The sequence below is a fragment of the Scardinius erythrophthalmus genome, assembly GCF_964197995.2.
Source record: "Scardinius erythrophthalmus genome assembly, chromosome: 25".
Classification (NCBI taxonomy): domain Eukaryota; kingdom Metazoa; phylum Chordata; class Actinopteri; order Cypriniformes; family Leuciscidae; genus Scardinius; species Scardinius erythrophthalmus.
Window position 1 is genome coordinate 28,987,203 of NC_138245.1, and position 24,940 is coordinate 29,012,142.

Below are 24,940 nucleotides of genomic sequence, written 5' to 3' on the forward strand. Positions count from 1 at the left end.
ATGAACCATACATTTCAACAACAAAAAAATGTATATATATATATATGGATGGATGGATGGATGGATGGATGGATGATGGATGGATGATAGATAGATAGATAGATAGATAGATAGATAGATAGATAGATAGATAGATAGATAGATAGATAGATAGATAGATAGATAGATAGATAGATAGATAGATAGATAGATAGATAGATAGATAGATAGATAGATAGATAGATAGATCCTGTGGATGGATGGATGGATGGATGGATGGATGGATGGATGGATGGATGGATGATAATAATCCTTTAATCGTGTGTGGTAAACAAACTCTTGTGGTGTGTGTTTCCATGCTTTTAGCTCCTCATCTTTATCCTTACCAAAGGTTAATCGTCCATCCAGACCCAAATGACCCCGCGTGTCCCAAGAGGAGATTTGCGCATTGCTTTTCACAGCCTGAGCCGTGGCTAACTGTCCTGGGGACGTTTGAATCGGTAGTGGGCATGAAAAGAGAGGAGAAAGAAAGGTGTATCTGTCCTTCTTCATCAGTAGTCTCCTCGGAGTCGCGGGCCCTCAGGTGCTAACTGTGTGTCAGCACAATCAGCAGGGATTCGCTTTGCTGCCTCTTCAGACTCTCTATGGCTCTACCTCACCCCTTCCACTGCCTCCAATCACACCCGCCTCAGGATGACCCTTATCACCACACGATAAAAATCCACCCTCGGCGGGGAGATAAGAGAAAGAGGGAGGAAAAGGAAGAGAAGAGTGCATCTGTACGATTAGATAAAGGAGAGGTGCTCTTGACAGACTGAAGGATTTTTAGCCAGAGGATGTTTTGAATGCGAGTATTCAGCGCTCGAGGCTCCAATGCAATTTCCCCGGGATAAAATGATTGTTGTAAGCCGAGGTTTTTCTGACTGGCGTCCTTAGGAAATGGACAGTTCCCTTTCTAATCACAGAAGTGTTTACATGAGAACAGCGCCTCTGGCTTCCTCTCTTCCCAGTGCTCTCTGTGGTCCGTCTTTCTCCCGGCGATGGTTTTGGAGAGTTTAATGTTTCGGGTGTCCGCACAGGATGCATGAAAGGTCCGGCGATCCAAAAACACAAACATGTCAATATGCTTTAGTCACTCGTACACCCAAGACGATCACATTTTACCTATGCTTATGCTGATTTTAAGGGAAAATCTACAGAATTATGTGGAAGGGATTTAAAGGGAAAGTGTATCATCTCTGCATAAAATGGAATTGCAATCTTTTTCTTTGAATTGAGTTAGACAATACAATATTGGCTCAATTTTGTTTGGTGCCACTAGGGATGCAGAAATGGCACACTAGCGCTCACACTAGACTTGCATTCAAAATCACATGCAAAACCTCCTGGATATGATGTCATGTTCAAAGACTTTTGTTTTTGATAAATAATACATCCCAACTAATAATAATAATAATATTTCAATATAATATAAAATTCTAAATATACCTATATTGTGTTTTATTCTGCACTATGGTTGAATTAACTGTTGAATTGCCTCCTCCAGTCAGAATATGAATTGAAGCAGAATTGGAAGTTAAATTGAAATGTAACACACTGATGCATTATGGGAAATTAAAAATCTAACTATAAGAAATTAAACGATTACAGTTTACTGTAATAGTTGCAATATAAAGGTATTCATAATGTATGCTATAATGCAATGTATTTTTCATAAATAATTGTAACCAAAGTTAAAAATGCATTATAATATTTTCAGATTCCTTGTTACATCTGAATTTTTTTTTTTTTTTTTTTGCATTATACTTTCCAAAGGTGTAACCTAGAACTGTGGTTACAATTATTCATGAGACCATTCAATGCATTATAAAGGAGCATTACAAGGCATTATTAATGCATTAAAATACTTTAAAGGCTTCAAGTAAAGTGTTACCAATTAAACTTTCTATATAATTAAAAAAAAAAAAATCTATAAAAAATTCAAATGTGTGTATGTGTTGTAATTCAGAATCCTTTTTGCTCGCTTCAAATTCTGGAATTGGAATTGGAATTTGAAAGACATTCTAAGTTCATTCTAAATGGTGCACCACCCTACAACACATACACACACACACACACACACACACACACATACACACACTACTACCATGATGTCATCTCTTTTTCCAGCCACTGTGTGCTTTAACCTTGGCTCAGAGAGAGAGAGAGAGAGAGAGAGAGTAATTCTAACCTTAAAAACTTGCTGATTAAAGCTAGTTTGGAGGAATTCGATTCCGCTTAATGCCTTTGGCCGTCCGCCCAGCCCTGACGACGGATCGCCATTAACATCAGCGGACAGCATGTCTTCACTCAGGCGGAGACGTGACCGGCACACACTCACACGCACACATGTGTGTCCGGCACGGCCTGTCCCCATCAGTTTCATCCTGATCTGTCTCTGATGATCAGCATCAAACCACAGCATTGGTGTTTCCTGCGAGCCGAGATACACACTGCTCTCTCTCCTCCTGTTTCTGCAGACGCAGCGAACTCTGTCCTGTGCTTATCAGTCCCGGCTCATGGTCATTCACTGCTGATATGAGGACAGTTTGATGGTTTATTTCGGTGGGGCTTTGGGTTAAATTTCAGAGTGATAAAGCAAGTTGTAGATAAACACTTATTTTCTCAAAAACACTGGCCTGTTCATCTGTCCCGGTACAAAACATTTGAATTAGACAGCGAACTCTATGAGCCTGTAGACAAACTTGGTGCATACTAGCATCTGTGAAGGGATAGTATGGTCTAAGCAGTCGATCGATAGACTGATAGACCGACAGATAGATAGATAAAATCCCTGATGACTCTGAGACAGAATGAGCTTTCCAAAAGAAACAAAAACACTTTCTGCCCAGTCTGAAAGACTTTATTTCACACCATGGTTCCTGTGCTCTGCTACAGATTCAGTCTTGATGTCTTTTTAACCCAGCGTGAGGAAAATGAGCATCAAAGCATTTTTGCATCATTTAAAGGGCTCATATTCAACACTTTTGTAGCATTTGATTTATTTTATTTTTTTCTAAACTCCACTTATGTTAGTCAAGTTTTATTTCATGATGAATGATTTTTTCTTTAAGTTTAGATTCAATAAATTGTCTGGAGAGGGAGATTTATGATGTTTGTCTAGATAGTATACATCAAAATTGAAAAATCCTGTAGTCCATAATGAGCTTGGTGTGAGAGTCCATTTCAGTTTTAATGTGACCTCGTTGTGTCCTTGACATACAGCATCACTGAAAATGTCAGTATGATATTTTAACGTTTTTATAGAGGTTTGAGATTCATAATTATTAAAAGTTCATGCGGTAAAAATCGACTTAGGAGATTAAAATGCCGTGTAGAGCCAGGGTTATTATATAGTCAGATAAAACTAAAACCATAAAAACATTTTTACATAAAAAAAACATTAACTTAATAAACCTAAACTTATTTTACTTTAGCCACTTGCCAAGGAAAAATGTAATTAATAAAAAACTAATTAAAAAGTGTATTAATAAAAATGATTATGGTATCTCATTGATACTAAAATAAGTGTGCTTGTCAACATTTGAAAAAGCAGCAAGCCTCTCCCCCAGGGTTCATTGTCTGATCCTATGAAAACAACATATCAGTGTCCCGAGAAAACCATGTACGGCAGAATGAGGCAAAGACTCATGTTTCCCCTGTAGGAGATATTCAGATATTGGCATCCAATTCAGCAGCGATATACCCAACTGAAAGGCACCTTGGCGCCTGTGTTTGTGTGTGTGTGAGCACGTTACTGTGCGTGGGAGCGTGTCTCAGACACGACGGTGGCGCTGATCTAATCGTGTGAATGTAATTAGGCTTTAATTGCTCAGCGTGTGGGCCTCTGGCATCTGTCTGGGCCACAGACGGCAAATAATGCCCTCTGACGCTGTCATCTTCTAATCTCACTGTTACCAAACACCTCAGCACAACTCCCTCTGAAACCAAACACCTCCGCGCCGCCGATGACGACACACTTTCACTGTACTAGATTTGCAACGTGCATCGTAATTAGCGTCGGGAAGTAACCTAAACTAAACGTTCAGATAGTCCGCTGTCTCTTTTGCACAAGCTAACTGGTTAGAATAAAATAAAAGAACGATCAATAAAGGTTTGTTCAGCTGATTTTTTTTTATACTGAAACTGGTGCATCTGCAGTGTGTATTTATTCATGGTCTTTTGGCAAAATACACATCTATAGCTTTTGTTGGTAGAATCTGGCACAGGCTACAGTCAGCATGGCCATCCGCATGGCAACAGGAAGTGATGTAATTCTCAAAGTGGGTAAAAAAATGGGTGTAGGATTTAAGCAATTTTTACAAAGAAATGGCAAGTAACAAATTAAGCAGAAAGACTGAAATAGTGTTTTCTTGTAAAATGTACTTCAAAAGATATTTTATTTACAACTTCAAAAAAATATTTTTTATAGTGTATTTAGATTATAATACGCTTTAGTTCGCTTCATAATTTCATGTATTGTAACCCTCTTAGAATATTGTTTATTGTGTTTTATTTTTGCAAAATTTGTGTTCTTTGTTGCAAAAACAATAAATAAATAATAATATTATGAACCATTTACCAGCTTTTAAAAATGATGATTTTACTTTGGAACAGTTGAAAGGGATTTTGTTCCTTTTTTTTTTTTTTATGCAACAAAAAATTTTTTTTTAACTGTTTCTGAATTCTTTTTCTTTCTTTTTTTCAGTAATGAAAATTAGTGTTTTATTTAATGTCAAATAATGCTGTCACCTTAACTTAGATATTTATGTTATGTCAGAAAATACCAAATTTTATGTAAATATCCTCTGATTGCTATACATTCATCAGGATACTGTATTATCCCTCATTCGCTTCCATATAGTTAACCACTCTTTGCTACAGCAGTTTGTCACATAAAAAATGGCTTGACTGTAAATTGTAAAACTGTAAAAAACGACTTCAAATTATGAGTAGCTTCCCTAACACTGGTTTTAGTGTGCGTGTGTGTGTGTGTGTGTGTGTGTGTGTGTGTGTGTGTGTGTGTGTGTGGGAATGATACGCTGATATGAGCTTCATTCCTGTAAAATTCAGCCAGCCAAATGTACAATAAGATCTGAGACAGGTCTCGTAATCCAGTGCTGTAAATAGACTTACAGTCCTCCTGTTATTGACCCGATGTGAAGGACACCAGTTACACACACACACACACACACACACTGAGTGTCTGAAGATCACGTCCCACTGGATATTTTTATCTGGTTATAAACAGAATCATACAAGGAAGGATTGTGTCATTTTTATATTATAGAGTAAGGGAACAAGAAAGCGGGTGTATATATGACTGTGTGTGAATAATGTTATGATTAACAACCTTTATTCTCCTCATTGTTCAGATTTGTGTCAGTACAGAGCTGTGATATGCACTCGGGTTCATAAAGTTATTGTGCTGATGGTTTGTGTTTATTAACCTCACACTCTAAAAGGGGGTTTTTGCAATATAGAAAAACATTTTGGGCTCCCCAAAGAACCTTCAGTAAACAGTTCAGTAAACCATTTTGTCCTTAGTTTGAACAACATTTTAATAAAAACGAAAGAACCTTTTTCCACTATAAAGAACCTTTTGTGGAATGAAAAGGTTCCATTGATGTTAGGGTTCTTCATGGAACCATTGAACGTTTATTTTTAGAGTGTGTTCACACTTGGCATGTTTGGTTGGATTAAAACGATCCCTTGTGCGATTGCTCTGTTAGCCGGTTCATTTGAATAAGTGTGAACGCTGCCATCCGAACCTTAGTGCACACTAAACGCATGTAAATATGAGTCTCTGTCCGCATCCGAGCAAACTCTGGTGCGGTTCGAGTGAAATATGAACTCAACACGGACCAAAGACATGTAAACGAACCAAAAACGGGATGAAGTCACAAGATGTGACCCTAAAAAGGACAAAATCCTCAAGCATACCTGTTTTTTCTTGTCATAGTTGCTCTGTTGCCCATCACAGTTCAGCACAGGCATCAGAACAACGACTCCTCGCAGCAGATCTTCCTTTGTGTGTGTGACAGAGGGATTCCCGCTGCTGTTTTGACTCCTTTACACATTTTATAAGCTCTTCACGAGTTCTCAGCTGGTCAGAATATCATCATATGTAGGCTACGGACACACAACGAGCGCATTTTTGGATGTTCAGTGAGTTCCGTCACGAAATATACGGAATAAATACCAACCAATCAGGTTGCGAACCTAAATGTCTTTAGGTTCAGTGTTAAAATGCCAATGTGAACGCTAAGCGGACCAGGACTAAATGTTTTTGGTCCGGACCAAACAAACCTAAGCGAACCGAACTACGAATGTGAACACACCCTAAGAGTGCTGTTTTTCTGATGTGTGTGTGTTTATTCTCAGTGCTTAACTGACGCTGTGCTCTGTGTTTTATTTCAGTGTCTGTATGGCTGCTATGTCCACTCCTCCATCATTCCCACGTTCCACCGCCGCTGTTACTGGCTCCTGCAGGTAAGAGTTCAGCTCTTTAACACTAAATACACAACCGAAAGCAACTTTCATCACCATCCTGTACCTTGTAATTCTGTCGTCTTGAGCTCTCCGTCTCTGTTAAATGCATGAACAGTCTGACAGCAATGTCAGTAATTGAGAGTCATAAACACATTTATGGAAGTGTATTAGCAGCCAGAGGTCGTCTTACAAACTAGTCGATCAGTTCTACCAGTAGATGATGCTTTGGGCCTGTTGTCACATCACAGAGCAGATGTCCTTGTTCTATATTTGGCACTTTATAAGTGAACTACACAGTTCATTTAGGGTGTTCACATACAAGCCTAAATCGATGTGAACCGCTCGGAGACCCGTGAAACTACCCAAGTGTTGTCTGGAGACTGACAGAAACCATAAGCGAGCTGGACGTGAGGGTTTTTGCACCGCAAGCAGCATCAGCTGAGATGTGCAAGCTTTCATTTCCCAGCAACATCATCTGAGCGGTTCGGGAATCAGTCTCAGCCGACCGCTGATGCTGCAAACCGGGTCATTTACATGGGTAAACGGTGACTCGCACACTACACCTCTGGTTCACTCCTGAAGTGAGTAGTCGTGCAGCCCGTAGCATGTAGTATATGAGGTGTGCATGTGTGTGAGTTTGTGCATGTGTATGTGTGTGAGTTAGGGTTTGCCTACATTGTTGAGATCAAATGTCCCCTCAAGGATAGTAAAACCTGAAATCATCTACACTGTGTGGAGCAGTAAACTGCGCCCATGAGGAAACGACCTAATAAACATACTAAATTATGTCTTCATGGAAATATAAAAATGCAAAGGGTCAGCTTTAGGAGCAGGGGAAAGAACATATTATTAGTGCAGTATAAAAACAATCAATGGAAAATCCCCACCATGATAGAAATCAAGTGTGAGTGTGTGGGTTTATACGTTGGGGACACAGTTGCCATCAGAAGTGAGCTAAATCTCACTTTGGGGACTTTAAGGGAGAAACGATTCATATATAAAGTTTATTATTATTATTATTATTTTAAAAATGCCCTGTTTGTGGAAAGGCAGACTGTTAATGGTGGGGATTTTTCAGTGGCTCTTTCTGCGGATTACACTATTACGCCAATAGTGGCAACAAACTGTCTTTCTGAGTGAATCATTTGAATCATTTGCTCACCAGATTCATTCAAAATGACTGATTTATTTGAGAGTGAAACAAATGACTGTCTTTGAGTGTGTAACCTGAATCCTTCCTTCCACCGATTTGTTCGGAAACAGTGATTCATTTACTAATAAAACAAGTGACTGACTTTAAATCATTTGAGTCATTCCCTCAGCCTATTCATTCAGAAACACGTATTCATTCAGTAGCGAAACAAGTGGCTCAGTACGTCCGAATTCGCATATTGTCTGAGTAGGTACTATATAGTCTGAATATAGGTATTATGAATGAAATTCGGGTGTACTACATTCGCCATGTTGTTACTGTCACGTGACCTACCAGAATCAGTTTTGTCACTTCACTGCCGTTCATTAATCCTCTCCTGTGGCCTCATGGGATAGAAAAGTGCACACCCCAGAATCTCGCCGGAATTAGTATGTCATCCGAGTATTTTTTTGCCTACTGTTTTTCTAATGCTATGGGTCCTATCTTGCACCCAGCGCAATTGACTTTGTATACCGCCGCATGTATCATTCCTATTTTGCACCGGACTTTTCCATCGACAGACGCACGCCGGTAAATTAGGGAATGAACTTGCGCTCCCGGGGGTGGTTCAGCGAAAAGAGGAGGCGTGTTCTGGCGCAAACGTTCCCTGGTGCTATTTTGCAGTTCCAGAAAACAATTCCGCCCATGCAGGAAAAACCTAGTCTAAAGTCAGTGGCGCGTTTTCAGTGGCGCGTTCAGATGCTATTTTAAGGGCGCATGCTTGGCCATAATGTAGCGTGTGCACAATTAATTTAAGTGGGTTTCTCCCATCCCCATACAGTGTCACTTCTCTGTGTTTTACGGCCCTGACGAGAACATCGGTCTCCTCGGATGTGAACCGCTCCTGGTGTGATCGGCAAATCCGCCGTTATAATAGCAATCTGCCATGGAACAAGTGCGTCTGCTTTTAAAGGGAATGTGAGATGATGCTCTGATTGGTTTATTTGACGTTACGCCCAAACCACACCTATGAATAATGAAGCTACTTCAGACCAACACATTTTAGATTTGCGTCGGGCGCAAGAGTCATTTATCCCGAGATTTGCCCACAAAGTTACCTGCGTTTCGCGTTTGATACTTGCGTTTCAGATCATTAAAATGGGGCCCTAAATTATGTCGTTTTCCGCATACTACATACAACTATTCGATTTGGGACGCAGTGGCTGACAATATGAGTTATTTGAATCACTCTCTCAACCAGCTAGTTATAAAACTGATTTATTCAGGAATGAAACAGCACTCTTGTTATCCTCATAGACTTAAAGTGGTTAATTCTTCTCTGACAGTGAGAGAGACACAGGACAGAAAACACTGATCTTATTGTGTCTCTCCACAGTCTTTCCTGCCACGAGAGACGCAAAGAAGCAAAATTAACACCGCATACAAACTCCATCAATCAAAGCTGACGGGCAATAATTCACTGCATGAGAAACACACTCGCACAAGAAAAGAAATGCAGTAAAACTCTATTTTTAAAATGCAAACTTGCATTCATTTGGCGAACATCACTGATGTCCAACGGACCGCTGAAAATCACTCACATCTGCAGCATCTCTCATATCATTTCAAAAGGAGAGTTTTCAAAAGTTAAAAAAAGGTTGAGAGATCTTAAATTACATATACTAAACTGTTTTAATATTATATATTATATCAGGAATGTATAATTTACATTTCAATAAAATAAGTTATATCAAAAGGAAGTCAGAGGGTGTGCTAGGAGTATCGGATGTTATATTAATAAAAAGTATTATTTATTTATCATATATATATATATATATATATATATATATATATATATATATATATATATATATATTGCATAACACAAGTATATCAGAAAAAGGTTTTTAAAAGGTTGATGTTGATGACCTTCAGAAGATTGCACCTTGTTATTGGTCGCCATAAGGAAAACAGCATATAAATCAAACTAAATTATGTGTTTTTATCTAAAAAATGCAGAATGTTTATTTAGGGGATAGAATATACAGTTTGTACAGCATAAAAATCATTTTATGAATCACCCTTAAAACATGGAAACCCAAAGCGTGTGTGTGTGTGTGTGTGTGTGTGTGTGTGTGTGTGTGTGTGTGTGTGTGTGTGTGTGTGTGTGTGTGTGTGCGCGCGTTCTAGTCTGAATGGAGGTCATTGAGGGATGAAAACATAATGCTAAACCATAAAAGAAAAAAAAGGAGAAAAGAGAAAGAAATCATGTGAGAAAAGCGAGAGAACGCAGCGGTGATAAAGCGAATCTAAGCTGTCGGATTTCTCACAGTTACAGAGGCTTGAGCTCAGCTGGGCAGGTAAGAATGATTGATTACAGAGAGAGCGAGTCCACCCACATTACACAGAGAGAGAGAGAGAGAGAGAGAGAGTAAACCTACCCATACACATTCACAACACCTAAAACTTTCATCTTTACACTGGCACACCTGCCCAATCACAAGCAGATTATCATCAGCAGCGTTTGATTTATGAAGCAGCGTTTGCTACATATTAATGTTATATCGCAGGATGGTGTCTGCATACGAATAAAGCACAACAGTGGGATTCTGAGGTAAAAATCCCATTCATTTACTCCGTAGAGAAATTGATTTTTTATGATAATGTATAAAGGCTTCAGCGCAGACCTACTGTGAGCTCTGACATTGTTAATCGATGGTCTAAACTTCTGTAGACTTCTAACAATCATATTAAATAGTGAAGAGGTGTGAGGAGCTCGACCAATCAGAAGGAAGCCACTGTTGCCATGGCAAAAGAGCAGGATTGTGGATGTTAATATAGCCTATTTAAATGACCTTTTGTGTTATGTTATGATTGGCTAACAGACATCACCGGTCAAAAGTTTGGGTACGATTTTTTTTATGTTTTTGAAAGAATCTCTTATACACACCAGTGCTGCATTTATTTGATCAGAAATAAAGTAAAACAGTTATATTGTGGAATATTATGACAATCTATATATATTTTAAAAATGTTATTGATTCCTGTGATCAAAGCTGAATTTTCAGCATCTTCAGTGTCACATGATGCATCAGAAATCATTCGAATATGCTGATTTGCTGTTCAAGAAATATTTCTCATTATTATCAATGTTTAAAAAGCTGTGCTGATTAATATTTTTGTGAATAGAAAGTTCAAAAGAACAGCATTTACATGAAACAGACATGTTTTGTAACATAAAAATGTCTTTACTGTTAATTTGATCCATTTAACGCATCCTTGCTGATTAAAAATATTAATTTCTTAAAAATCGTCCTGACCACAAATTTTTTAAAGGTAGTGTATAATATAGGAGGATCCCGTGCTTCTTTGGTCTGTATATTAAAGTTTTGTCCAAATATACATTTCAAAACCAGTCATAAAATATTTATACTAGCCCTTTGATATGATGATGATTAAAGATGCTGGTTGTGTTAGCAGTTAGCAGTAAACTGATGTGTGTAAACGTGTTTAAAACACACACAGGAAGTGTGCTGCTGTTCTGCACATGTAAAGAGGAAACGGAGGAGCCTGTGAGGCAGGAGTGTGTTAGCGCTCAGAGATTCTCATTGATTTATTCTCCAGCAGAGCAAACTGACTCACAAGGTTACACAGCAGCGATTGCTAGCCGTCACAGCGTGCACAAGACCACACCAGCTCTCAGACAGATTAAACACACACACACACACACCATTTGTGACTGTCAATCACACCTGTCAAGGTCAGGCTTTGTACTTTGCTCACATTCGTCACTTAAAGTTTTAGAAACTTGAGAAGCCCACAGGACCCCAATTAGGTTACACTTTATTTACTTTAGATATTCTACTAACTATAAGTAACTTTGCAACTACATGTCAACTAACTCTTTTAGTAAACTTGACTGTTAGGGTTTGGATTAGTTGAATAAGTTGACATGTTGTTGCAAAGTTACTTACTTTCTTACTTAAATGATATTTTTCCCCGTTGTTTAAAATGTCAAATAATAAAAAGCAGAACAATATTTTTTTTTTTTCTGTTTTAAAATATATTTTTTAATGAATAATGAAATTGAAAAATATATTTGTTCTGTTGTTAACAATGTTAAAATAAATAATGAAATATATATTTTTGTTAAAAAGTTCACATATACAGTGTAATAAAATACAAACGCACAAAGCACAAAAAGAAAAAAAGATTTTTCCTTGTTAAAATATATGTAAAAAATAAAATATGAAATGTAAATACGTTAAAATACCTGGTCACTTCCTGTGTAAATAGGAAGTTTATTTGCAGAATGCTACAGTGTTGACCAGTCAAAAGTGTAGACTAGTTACGCTTCGTCTCTCAGAACCGGAGGCTACAGACGGCCCCAAAAGAGCCTTTTATTTATTCATTCAGCCATGCATTTTGCCGGCGGTCTGCAGAGGCGTCTGAAACCCTGTATGGCGCGTGACATGATTGCTGTTTACCATGCGTGTCATCTGAATATTTATAAGTGAGAATGTTTTTTAACATCTTTATGGAGTATTAAGGGTTGAAAAATGCAAATCACACATTGTGAGGAAATGCAGAATGTCCTCACATTCTCTTTACTCTCTCTTTCTTTTTAACCACCTTTTTTTGATTTCATGTCTTTTGACAGCCTGTTGAAATTGTGACCACATTCTTGTATTGCAGTTGACCCGTCCATTCACTTCCATTTCATGCTGAGTAAAGCGAAGCCATTTGCTCTTTCCGCCGGGCATTAGGGAGCGTTGTGGAGTCTCGGCTGGACACACTGCACAACTGCACTTAATACAGCGTTAACATTCACCTTCAGCTCCACTGCAAACACAAGCACACACACACACACACACACGCTGCTTCATTCAGAGCACACGTCTTCATAGTTACAGCACCATTGTAAAAGCAGAGGTGAACAAAGTACATAACTTCCTTACTTGAGTGAAAGTACAGATACTACTGGTCAAATATTACTCTGTTACAAGTACTTAAGTAAAAGTACAGACGTACTCGTTTTTAAAAGTACTTAAGTATCAAATGTCAATTCATTGTTTTATTATTGTTGCATTGTTGTATGTAATACTTACAGGACCTTATGCCTCTGAAGCAAGTGAATACACTGACCAGTTTGTAGTATCTGTGAAATTAAGAGCTTTTAGAATGTTATAAAACCTATAGAAATGAAACAACTGAATTGACAAAAAAAGATAGCCATAATCATCTTTTTTTTTTTTTTTAAACTCCAACCACCCCAACAAAAGAAGTACACAACTGGCCAACAGCAAAACTGCTTTAACAAACAGGCAAATATCCAATCACGTTTTAGAAATGAAAACATAACTACTGACTAACATAACTACTTTCTACTCAAGGACCTTGACAGAAATGTAGTGGAGTAAAAAGTACGATATTTGTCTTTCAAATGTAGTGAAGTTAAAGTGACAAGAAAAAAAATTCTCAAGTAAAGTACAGATACTCAAAAAGTGTACTTAAGTACAGTACTCAAGTAAATGTACTTCGTTACTGTCCACCTCTGTGTAGAAGAGGAAATCAATATGGACCCAGTTTACTTTCTTAAAGTCCCCCCGTAGTCAATCATTTTATCCCTTAAAACTCATCTTTGATCACCAAAATGACATAAATGTTTTTTTCCTGTGAAAAATAAAAAGTGTTCATGCCTTAAAATAGCTTGAATGTAACTCTACACCCTTGCTTCATTTAGTATACACAGAACCATGAATATGCAAATTAGCCCCGCCTCCACTCACTCACACCAGCTCAGAGATCCACTCGCTCAACTTTACTGTAGAAACGCTGCACAGTGGCAAACGAAAATACTGGTTTAATTCAACCGTATATGTTCGAACCAGAAACTGATTCAGAATTATACATGCTCGTCTACAAGTCACATAACGGTAATTAATTTGATTAGCCTTTGGCTTAATGTTACACAAACCATGTTCCCGTTCGCCATCTCAGAGCCAGACATCTGCCTTCTTAAAATCAGCATCCTTAGAAACGCTTTGAACGTCAGTGGAGATATCATAATATACATCATATAGCTACATAATTCACCCGCTATGTAGCTAAATGTACACGATTCTTCATATTATCAATAGAAAAATATACTGGGATAACTCTTGAGACTCCCCTGCTTCAGAGAATAGTAATGATATGCTAAAGCCTTCCCGCAAGTTCACGTGATTGGTTACAAAGTAGCTTGTGACGTAAGAAACACCTGCGATTTCAAACCGGGTTTTTGTTTCACTGCAGTTTTAAGGAGAAAATACTCAGCAATGGTGTCGACTTATGAATTTGCACATGGTTTGTCTTAAAGCATATTAAAAACACCACGTAGACATATAAACAACATTAAAAACTTGATTTTCACCACAGGGGGACTTTAATAAATGTTTGTGGTCTACACTTTACTGTCTGTCCCTTTTGGGAAAATGGGAGAATACTGATGACTCATCTTGTTTGCAGGGGACGTACAGTATGCTAATTTATGCAGAGTCTCTGTAGAATGAGAACGTCTGACAAACTGATACAACCTGCAAATGACTAGAAGCTGCAAGGAAATTGGCTAAATCAAGCACTTGAATATGTCCTGTCCTGCTTCAATAGAAAATACAAGAGAGAAAATTGTATTCCGAACATTTTCTTATCAAAGTAGGAGTCAAACATGCTTCAAAATAAGTATTTTATAACAAAAGTTCCCAGTGGACAATGACACTTAAACCCTCCCAAACTTTAGGCATTATTCGTTTCCTTTTGAAGTTCAGCACTGTTCTTTCCCAAAAAGACTAACTTGAAAAGTGAAAGCCATGACTTAAGCCCTCCGTCTGAACACTACGTGACATATCCAAGCCTTTCTGTCAAGTCCTCGAGGAGAACTGAGACTTCCTGTGCCGGCCAACCTGAGAGCCGTGAAAACACACACACGCACACACACACACATGCATTTGTTGAAATCCACAGATCCTCAGGAGATGATTGTGACCTCCACTCACAGGAGGTCCTGAGACAAATGTGGCGTGTTGTGGAGCCAGTGAGCCATTAGTGCAGTTTTCCCCTTGACCTCTCAGACAGGAACAGCCATTATGGCTTTGTTCGAACAAAAACCTCAAGGTGGGTTCAGTGTTTCAAAGCCCGGCAGGTTTCATCTGGAAGTAGTGGTTTCTGAGAATGTGTGTGTGTGTGTGTGTGTGTGTGTGTGTGTGTGTGTGTGTGTGTGTGTGTGTGTGTGTGTGTGTGTGTGTGTGAGACAGACTGACAGAGAAAGAACAGCAAAAGTCAAGGAGCAAGAGCTCACAGCCCATTAAATAATACATCTTTCCTGAAAGGCCTTAAGGTAGCGCTGAAGCCGAAGCGTTCTGGAGCTGATTACAAGCTGTTCGCCTCTGACACACACACACACACACACACCCTCACCAGCCCAGCAAACGAGAAGACACGCGGACACTAGATATCGCTTTCAAGCTAAATAAAAGCTGAAAAGTTCTTCAACAAAAGGAAAGCCATATATCCAGATTTGGGTGGTGTGAGTAACCGTGAAAGCTGCAGAACAGTATCAGGAGCACAAAGACTCTGTTCAGAACCTCTTCGCCCGGCGTTACGGACCAGACCGGGAGAAACAGGATTTGTCTGCTCGTGGTTTTGTTCCGGAGTTATTTTATTTCGACCTTGTAACTTTCATTCACATTTTAGCATATTTTTATTATTTTAGCCAGTATTAGTAAAGATAATACCATATACCAGAATTTTAATTAAAATAATGAAATATTATCTAATAAATTAGGGCTGTCAAAACGATTAATCGCATCTAACATAAAAGTTTGTGTTTATATAGTGTGTTTGTGTGTGTGTGTGTGTGTGTGTGTGTGTGTGTGTGTGTGTGTGTGTGTGTGTGTGTGTGTGTGTGTGTGTGTGTGTGTGTGTGTGTGTGTGTGTGTGTGTGTGTGTGTGTGTGTGTGTGTGTGTGTGTGTTTGCGTGCGTGTATGTGTGTGTGTGTGTATATGTGTGTATAATATATATATATATATACACACACACACACACACACCATATAAAAACACTTATAGATGTTAGATGTGATAAATCGATTTGACAGAACAAAAATAAATGTATAATTTGTTATATATTATATAATTATATAAAGACATATATTTTATAGAAATAATTTGTTATTAATATTATACAATTATATATTGTATATTGTATATAATTACAATTGTATATATTACAATTTAATTATATTACTGAATATAATTGTATATTTTTTATAGAAATAATCAGTTATATGTCATAGTTATATAAATTAAAATGTACTTTAGTTAATTTATTTATTTTGTCAATTAATTTATTTAATGCTGTCATGTTGTTGGCAGCTAATCTTGGGAATAATAATACATGTAATGTTATTGATAGGCTCATATATTTTGAGTGGGTGAAAATCTTTGGAATAGTGTGTAGTGGATTTAAATATGCTAAATATTGTAAAACAAGAGTAATAGAGTCTTACTGGCATCTGAAAGCATTATCAAATTAGCAAATAAAAATGTATTTTATCTGTTTATTGAACTTATACATGAAAATGTGATTATAATAAGGAAAAAATAAATAAATAGGGTCACCGTGATTTAGCCAACTAAAACATTCCTGTCCGAAAACATAGTCATATCTTTAACTATAACTTGGTTATTCCTCTTATCTGATTGGTTGATTGGAATGAATGAGGCGTTTATATAGCGCTTTCATATGTACTACTGTACACCCAAACCGCTTTACAATCATATCAGGTTTCTCTCGTCGTCCACCACCAGTGTGAATCCACTTGGATGATGTGACGGCAGCCACAGTACAACAGCACCAGTGCGCTCACACACACCAGCTGTAGGTGGAGAGGAGAGAGAGAGAGAGTGATAGAGACAATTCAGTGGATGGGGTTATTAGGAGACCATGATTGGTAAGTTCCAATGGAGGGAATTTGGCCAGGACACCGGGGTTACACCCCTACTCTTTCTGAGAAGTGCCATGGGATTTTTAATGACCACAGAGAGTCAGGACCTCGGTTTAATGTCTCATCCGAAGGACAGAATGTTGTTTTAGGATCAACAAAGATGTTAAAGGGGAACTATGCAGTTTTTTTTTTTAGCTTAATTTACCTTAAAGCGGCGCTATGCAGTTTTGGCAATTTCTTCGCTGTTTTCGGTTTTTGCTCGTGGATTTCTCTATAGAGCTCCCCCTACAGCTTCGGAATAGATATTTGACAACACTGTCGCCAAAACTCGTTGGCGACTCTCCCCCCTCCCATCTTCTCCCTCTGGTCATGTGCATTTGTTTTCAAAGAAGCCGACGAACGCACAGAGCCATGTCCACTGAGGTATGTATGATACACAGAAGACTAGCATATAAATGTATGTGTGCAGTGCCATAAAGCAATTTATTACATCGCGAGACCTGATATCACGTGATACTTCCTGACGCTGAGACCGGCGGCCCAAAGTTGCAAGGGTGGTTTTTCTGCTCACAGGCGCTAGGGGGAAGCAAGACGGCCATCATTCAACCCGAAAAAAAGTCATATAACCATTCCAATGACTCCGAAGCTGTTCTTTTTTGGAAATAGGCTCATTTTACAACTCCCCCAGAGTTAAACAGTTGAGTTTTACCGTTTTTGAATCCATTCAGCCGATCTCCGGTTCTGGCGGTACCACTTTTAGCATAGCTTAGCATACATCACTGAAGTGGACAAGACCATTAGCATTTCTCTCAAAAAAATGACCAAAGAGTTTTGATATTTTTCCTATTTAAAACTTGACTCTTCTGTAGTTACATTGTGTACTAAGACCGACGGAAAATGTAAAGTTGCGATTTTCTAGGCTGATATGGCTAGGAACTAAACTCTCATTCCTGCGTAATAATCAAGAAACTTTACTGCCGTACCATGAGTCCAGCAGGCGTAATGATATGACGCTGCGCCTGAAAATAGTCCCCAGCTCAGTAACTTCCAGTGCTCCCTGTGCAAGCAGGTTGTCACGTTGGTTATGTTGACGGAAGGTAGCCTATTTTCAGGCGCTGCGTCATATCATTACGCCTGCTGGACTCATGGTACGGCAGTAAAGTTTCTTAGTTCCTAGCCATATCAGCCTAGAAAATCGCAACGTTACATTTTCCGTCTGTCTTTAGTGCACGATGTAACTACAGAAGAGTCAAGTTTTAAATAGGAAAAATATCAAAACTCTTTGGTCATTTTTTTTGAGAGAAATGCTAATGGTCTTGTCCACTTCAGTGATGTATGCTAAGCTATGCTAAAAGTGGCACCGCCAGAACCGGAGATCGGCTGAATGGATTCAAAAACGGTAAAACTCAACTGTTTAACTCTGGGGGAGTTGTAAAATGATCCTATTTCCAAAAAAAAAGTGGAGTATCCCTTTAAGGTAACCTTTACCTTTAACTGAACAGCTTCGGAGTCATTGGAATGGTTATATGACTTTTTTCGGGTTGAATGATGGCCGTCTCGCTTCCCCCTATCGCCTGTGCGCAGAAAAACCACCCTTGCAACTTTGGGCCGGCGGGAAGTATCACGTGATATCAGGTCTCGCGATGTAATAAATTGCTTTATGGCACTGCACACATACATTTATATGCTAGCCTTCTGTGTATCATACATACCTCAGTGGACATGGCTCCGTGCGTTCGTCGGCTTCTTTGAAAACAAAAGCACATGACCAGAGGGAGAAGATGGGAGGGGGGAGAGTCGCCAACGAGTTTTGACGACAGTGTTGTCAAATATCTATTCCGAAGCTGTAGGGGGAGCTCTATAGAGAAACCCGCGAGCAAAAAGTGAGAAAACAGCGAAGAAATTGCCAAAACTGCATAGCGCCCCTTAAATCTAGGAACATTGTGAAATCACGTTTTCCAATAAATAAACATGCAAGGTGTGAGCGATGTGTGGAATTGTATGATTTGATAGGCACTGACATTCTGTGAAAAACTGTGGAGTTTTATGTGCAGGCACAGATTCATTTCTGGTTATGCCAATAAAACTCAATAAAAGAGAGAGAGAGGGAGGCAGATGTGTTGGAGGATGAGAGCGATACATCACTGAACAGTCACTGCTCTAGAAGCTTCTCTGGACTTTCACTTCGGAGGGGTGCAACTTCAGGTCTATCCCACGAGATCAGAGAGAAAGAGAGAGCAAATGAAAGAAAAGAGGAGAGAAAATAACAGCTGAGAAATATCACAAAGGCCCAGCTGCTAATTGAAAAGAGAGCAAATTAATTACGGTAATGAAGCAATTAAAGCGCTGTCACGCAACCAAGACTCTCTTTAAGTCCGGTAAGCATTTTTGTTTCACAAGCATTCCCCCGGTGTCCGTGTGCAGCTTCTCATCGTTCCTCGGTTTCTTCTCCTTCATTAACACGCTTTCAATCTAGTGGAACACAAACACAAATGGGGAGAAACGAGTTGAAATAGGATATTTTCCCCAGTAAAACAGAAGGTCAAACAGAGGTCACACCATGTATATTTCAATACATAATCATGTCTTCAAGTAAAAACAGCAGATTTAAGCATCAACAAGTGGCAAAAGACAAAAAAAAGCTTAAATCATATATATTCTTTGAAAGCAAGCTTTCATATTGTACACACTCATGTGGATTCTTAAGTTCTTAAGGTGCTTTCTGAAAGTTTTTGATATTTTGAAAATGATGCTCATTAAGAATGCTCAAATATTCTCAAAAGATTTATAACTCTTTCTTTCCCCTTTATCTCTTAATGTGTTTCATTGATGTACACAAACATAGTTATAAATAGACATTTTGGCCACACACACTCAAATCACACACAGTGATTGATGTTCGCTTTTCAGCCTTTTCATTATATCCGACCTTGCATGCAAAGATAGATTTATTATTTTTTCACTTTGTTTGAGTCCATCATGCATCAGTTTTTCTCTGTGCTCTCTGAGACTCTTGGGAACTTTATTTCAATTTAAATTATACTTTTAAAATATATTTTACATTAATGCAAGTCATCCTGCCATCATAAATGAAATGAATTACTTTCATTTATACTTAATTAATTTAAATAATTGTATTTTTGTCCAGTTTGTTTCTGTCTCTTTCTTTCTTTCTCTCTCTCTCTCGCATTCTTGTCACATCTCTCGCTTTTTCTGCATCTGTGTTTTAAAGATTAATGCTGTATTGATGTCCTCAATTAATTTCCTGTTATGCCACAGTAGATCTTCTCAACTCTCTTGCACATCTCCATTTGCTTAAGAGACGTCTCTATTCCCCGTGGCAGATGCCTGTCAGTAGAGCTGCATGTGTGTTCATTTGTATTCATGTGGGTCTGTGCATGTAAATAAAAGTGAGAAAAAAATGATTAACGCTCTGATGCTGGTGTCCACTAACAGTCATCTTTAAAAATCCATTTGAACTCTTCAGGATGTATTACAATCAAACCACTATGAGTGATGAGCTTCGACCCTTACCTATAATTCTGTTTGGCTGTCCGATTTTATATGCCATTGTATTTTTAATTAATGAATATAAATATTTGCAACTGGTCAAAATAAATTTTTTTGAAAATATCAATGATAATAAATAAATTGGAATAATTATATCACAGTATTGAAGTAGAAAGAACCATAGTTTTTCTGTGATTTAATAATTTGTGCAACAAAGGGTTAATGCAGCACTTCAGGCTCTTTTTCTCTCAGAATCTCTCTGTAAACTTGCGTATTCATGTTTTAATGTCAAAATGAATAGCATCAATGGGATGAATACTTTAGACAGCGTAAAGGAAGCCACAGCAAACAGCTTGTAGATGAAGTGATTGGAGAGACTATAAAGCGCAGAGATCAGTGTCAGGAGCCTCTGGGCAGTTTAAATGCAGAAAAACCTAATGGGTTACAAAACACACTTCTGTGTCCACACGTAAAACCCTTCACATGTGAGACCAAATTGCCCTTGAAATGAAGTGTGTGTGTGTGTGTGCGTGTGTGTGTGTGCGCGCGCCCTGGGCAGAGAGCAGCTTAATGATGGACACACTGGAACATTCATCATCATGTTCACTGCGTCCAGGGCAGCTATTAAACACAGCCCAGAGTACAACACACACTCTCAATGCATTTACACTAACACAATATGCAATGCAGACAGCTATGAGTAACACACACACAGACCGTGTGATCGATAGATGTCACGCGTGAGCACAGTGTCGTGCCAGCAGAATGTCAAACACTGTGCGGATGCTGTATCTGGATCCGTGTGATTCACATTTAGAATCATAGTTCATCCATAAATTAAAGTCAACATGAAATCAAAATGGACATTTCTTGTTTTTCATGACATATTGCAGTATTTATTTTTTTAATTCATGTGCCCTCATAATCTTCAAAACAAAATAACTTCCTCTCCGATATCTCTTGTTTTCTCTGATGAGGGCGGGGCAACCTGTCACTCACAAGAGATCGACCAATAGCAAACCACAACCATCTAATCAACTCCCGTTAAGCAAAATCAAATCCCGCCCTTCATTTGTTCTTGTTCGAAAAGCTGTTTCATTCAAATATACACCACAATAGGGAAAAAATTATATCGCAACTTCCCTCTCATACGACTTTAAAAGTCTGTCGTCATTTTTCCCATGTGAAACAGGAAAAAAAAAGCACCATAAAAGTATCAGAGGGGAAGATTTTCAGTGCATAAAAGGTTAAATTTCAGTCTTTTCCCTCACACCGATCTCATATTTGGTACTATTTCTTATTCATATTGCATTTGTGTGTGTTTTTGAATGTGTGTTTGCTGTGCAGCAGTTTGAATGAGACACACAGCTGAAGTACAGCAGGTGCGAGACGGCTCCAGACATTTACAAACTGACACAGACGTGCCTGTAATGCAAGATCCACCTGTGTGGAAGGAGAGAGCGAGAGAGAGAGAGAGTATTTATACACTTAATTTATTACTTTCATTAGCTTTGATGAGATGGGAAGCAGTTTATGGTTGAGCTACACTGGCCACACATGCAAACATGCGTGTTTGTGTGTGTGAGAGTGTGTGTATCTGTCAAGGCTTGTTGCCAGGTTACAGCCATGTGTTGAAGCTGCCATAAGCAACAGCACGTATTGCACCACTGGGAAGTGAACCAGAGAGAAATGGAATGAAAATCACTTATAAAATTCAGTTCTAAAACAAGGAAACTTTTGGGGTGAGTCAGCACGTCATTGAGGAGAAATTTGATCTTTTGATCTTGTATGAAATGTGCTATATAAATAAACTTGCCTTGCCTTGCCTTTTGACAGAGTAAAACCATCTTAAGCATTAAAAAACGAACACGTCTAGATGACATGCGCTTAGAACCGTCTAATACAGGGAGAGGTTTGACTGACATGATACGAATAACTCAGTTTGCTTTTTATGTGACTTTAAAGGTGCAGGAAAAACTCAAATCAACATTACAACAGTATTAGATAAATGTGCGACAGATTGGCAACCCAAAAAAAAGTGCAACAGTTTCTGTGAAGGCTCTCCAGATAGAAACTGTAGGAAAATGTGTGTGCACTGCAAAAAAAAATCATTTCTCTAATCAATATTTTCTTTTTTTTCAGTAAACATCTTAACACCCTTCAAGCAAAGATGAGCAAATATAATTTTTTTCTTCTTTTCTTGATGTCTTGCAAAAAACGTACAAATTTTGTAATGCTTTCATTTTACTTCTTAAGTAAATTACCTTGTTTTGAGGATGTTTAGTGTCCTTTTTAGGCCCTTTGGAAGTTTGCTGAGGCCCTCTAGTGGGCTCCGGGCCCCTGGCTGAAAACCAGTCAAAAATTCTACTTTCACATCCATTTTGTGTTCAATATTTTGGCCAATTTGATTAAATTAACACATTTTACAATGTTTAAATACATTCATAATACAGGCTATTTACACTAACTCTGCCCACTGACGTCTGGTTGGGCCAGATACAATTCTGGAAGATGCTAGGTAGTTAATGTTAGTAATAGGCTGAAAGTCGTGACGCATATATCGACCCACGTTCGAGTCCACCTTTTGCCAAACAAAAACAGATTATGTGACTCTCTGAAATTGCATATAACCAGACAATCAAATTTGCATTTTTGCATCAGGCATTTGTGACTGAAACTACGTGAGACCCTTCTGTCGCACATATTACGCTTGACACTTTTGAGCAACTACATCCCCTTGCCAGAATGTTCTTGCTCATAAAAACGGTGAGTGGTGGCGAATATGCTGGCGTAGAAGTTTTAGCACAAAACAGTAAAATAGTGCCTTCAAAGGGCAAACAAATAATGCAATCCAATTTCTCTCTTGTTTGAGACTGTGATGAAATCAGCTAGTTTTTTTTTCTCCTTAAATCTACCAAAGGTATTGTGCAAACACCTTGAAATATGCATCCCTGAATGTGTTAGCTCTTTTCCGTCTCCCATCTGGTCGCTAACGCTGCAATATTAAAATGCTAATGGAGCCGTCGGACAGACGCTGAGAAAGGAGAAGTTGATTCCATCTTTCACGGAGCCTGAGAGAGACGTACTAACTCTTCCGGGCAAGAGCGCTGAATGATTGGCTCTATTTAAAAGCCAAAGGTGATGCAAAGACAAAAGGAACTGATTTTAAAGTCAAGTTCTGGCCCGTATCTCATCGATTAGCTCAGATCGCGTGACTCGCTGTAGAGTTTCGGGAGGAAAAGCGTGGAGTTAGATTGATAGAGAAGGTAAGTAAGTGGCAGCAGGGGAAATTTATTGACAGTTTAACATTGACAAAGCTTCAAAAACGGCTCAAGCTGCTGCCGCTGCCACATTTCTCTCTGTCAGAGAACCCGTGCCAACCTTCCCCGTCATGCACATGTGCTTTTACTCAACCCCAACTATAAACTAGATCATTTTTGGGAGAAAAATGATGAGTGGCGGTGAATAACTAATCCTAACTGGCTCAGTTTCTCCATCTCTCTTACTTTCTTGGCTATAAATGAGCATAAAATGCACAACACTCCTGGCTGTTTCTGTGTTTCGTTCACATGTATCAGTCGTGTCCTTTGGGTGTATCTATGAGCTCCGGTTTGATTAGTCAGTCTGGCCCCAAAGCTCCACGTTTCCCCTTCACACCCACGACTCGTGCTTATAGCAGCTGAGCTTTAAACAACACCTATTACTCTTACGCTGTCAATTAGGATAATTTATGGCCGTAATTCTGAGCCGGCATGAATTGCGGTGTTTTGATGTTGGTAAATACTTAGAAGTTAATTGGGGGCATCTGCTCCGAGGAGTTCGGGCGAAGAATGGGAGACTGTTGTGTTTTCACGCGTGCTTGCCAATTAACAACTCCCACCTCCATGCCACCGAACGCAAAACAACTCGCAGACCCGACGTTTAACGCGTTTGCTCCTCCGCCGTGGCTCAGATTCTCTGGTGTGTGTGTGTGATTAGATGAAGTTGTAATTGCATGGGTTAATTTCACTTCTGCATATGGGTGTTTCTTTAACTGTATGCAAATTCTGCCCTGTGGACTTCTGTAAAACACACTTTTAATACACACGTTTTTATTTGTTAAAGTCCCCATGAGATCAAAATTAAAGTTTTTTTAAGTATGAATATGTTAGCCTTAAGGTTATCTAGTGCGCTCCAAACTTACAGTCTCTCACTTGTGCCGATATGGATCAATGATTTTGATGACATCTCTTCAGCTTTTCATCATATTTTCTGTCCAATTAAATGCTCTCTAGAATCTAAAGCATCATTATAAATAGATGCTGAATCAAAACGTAGCAAACCTTTGTCCACTGTTACGGTCCACTGTTATCTTCACACCAGATGCCATGAAACATAAATTATGGTCGGTCTGTTTGAGACTCACTGACGCTTGTCTCATTAGCAAGTGCACTAAAAACTTTATAAAACTCTTGGTTGTGGTGGGACTTATTGACAGTCATGATTTGTGTAAAAAAAATGATATAATAATTTTCACACCATACATGTTCAGTCTGTTTAGATATGCATTGTTTTGTCATTTTTTTCATAGTTTAAGGTAACAAATCTGGGTTTGGGAGAAAAAGCTGAAATCTCATCTATTTATAATAATAAAATCTATCCCTGAAGTTGAAGAAACGTCAGTATGTGAGAGCACCATTGCAGTATTCATTCGGTTACCGTGGTTTACCACATTTTATTCAAGGCATGCTTCCTAAATCTTCTCCATGGACCCAATCAAAAAAATGTTCGGACTTTCTTTTGAGCAGAAACTCGCTGTTCTCCT

At 38.6% G+C, this 24,940-nt stretch overlaps 1 protein-coding gene across 1 annotated transcript in view; it reads left to right on the forward strand.

Moving 5' to 3' along the window:
• Nucleotides 1-24,940, forward strand: part of camta1b (calmodulin binding transcription activator 1b) — a gene marked incomplete at both ends in the record, with an annotated part of 276,422 nt that overhangs the window by 228,498 nt on the left and 22,984 nt on the right. The window contains one exon of the mRNA XM_081358127.1: nucleotides 6,439-6,510. Within this exon, the coding sequence (XP_081214253.1) occupies nucleotides 6,439-6,510 (72 nt within the window). The remainder of the gene's footprint in view (nucleotides 1-6,438; nucleotides 6,511-24,940) is intronic.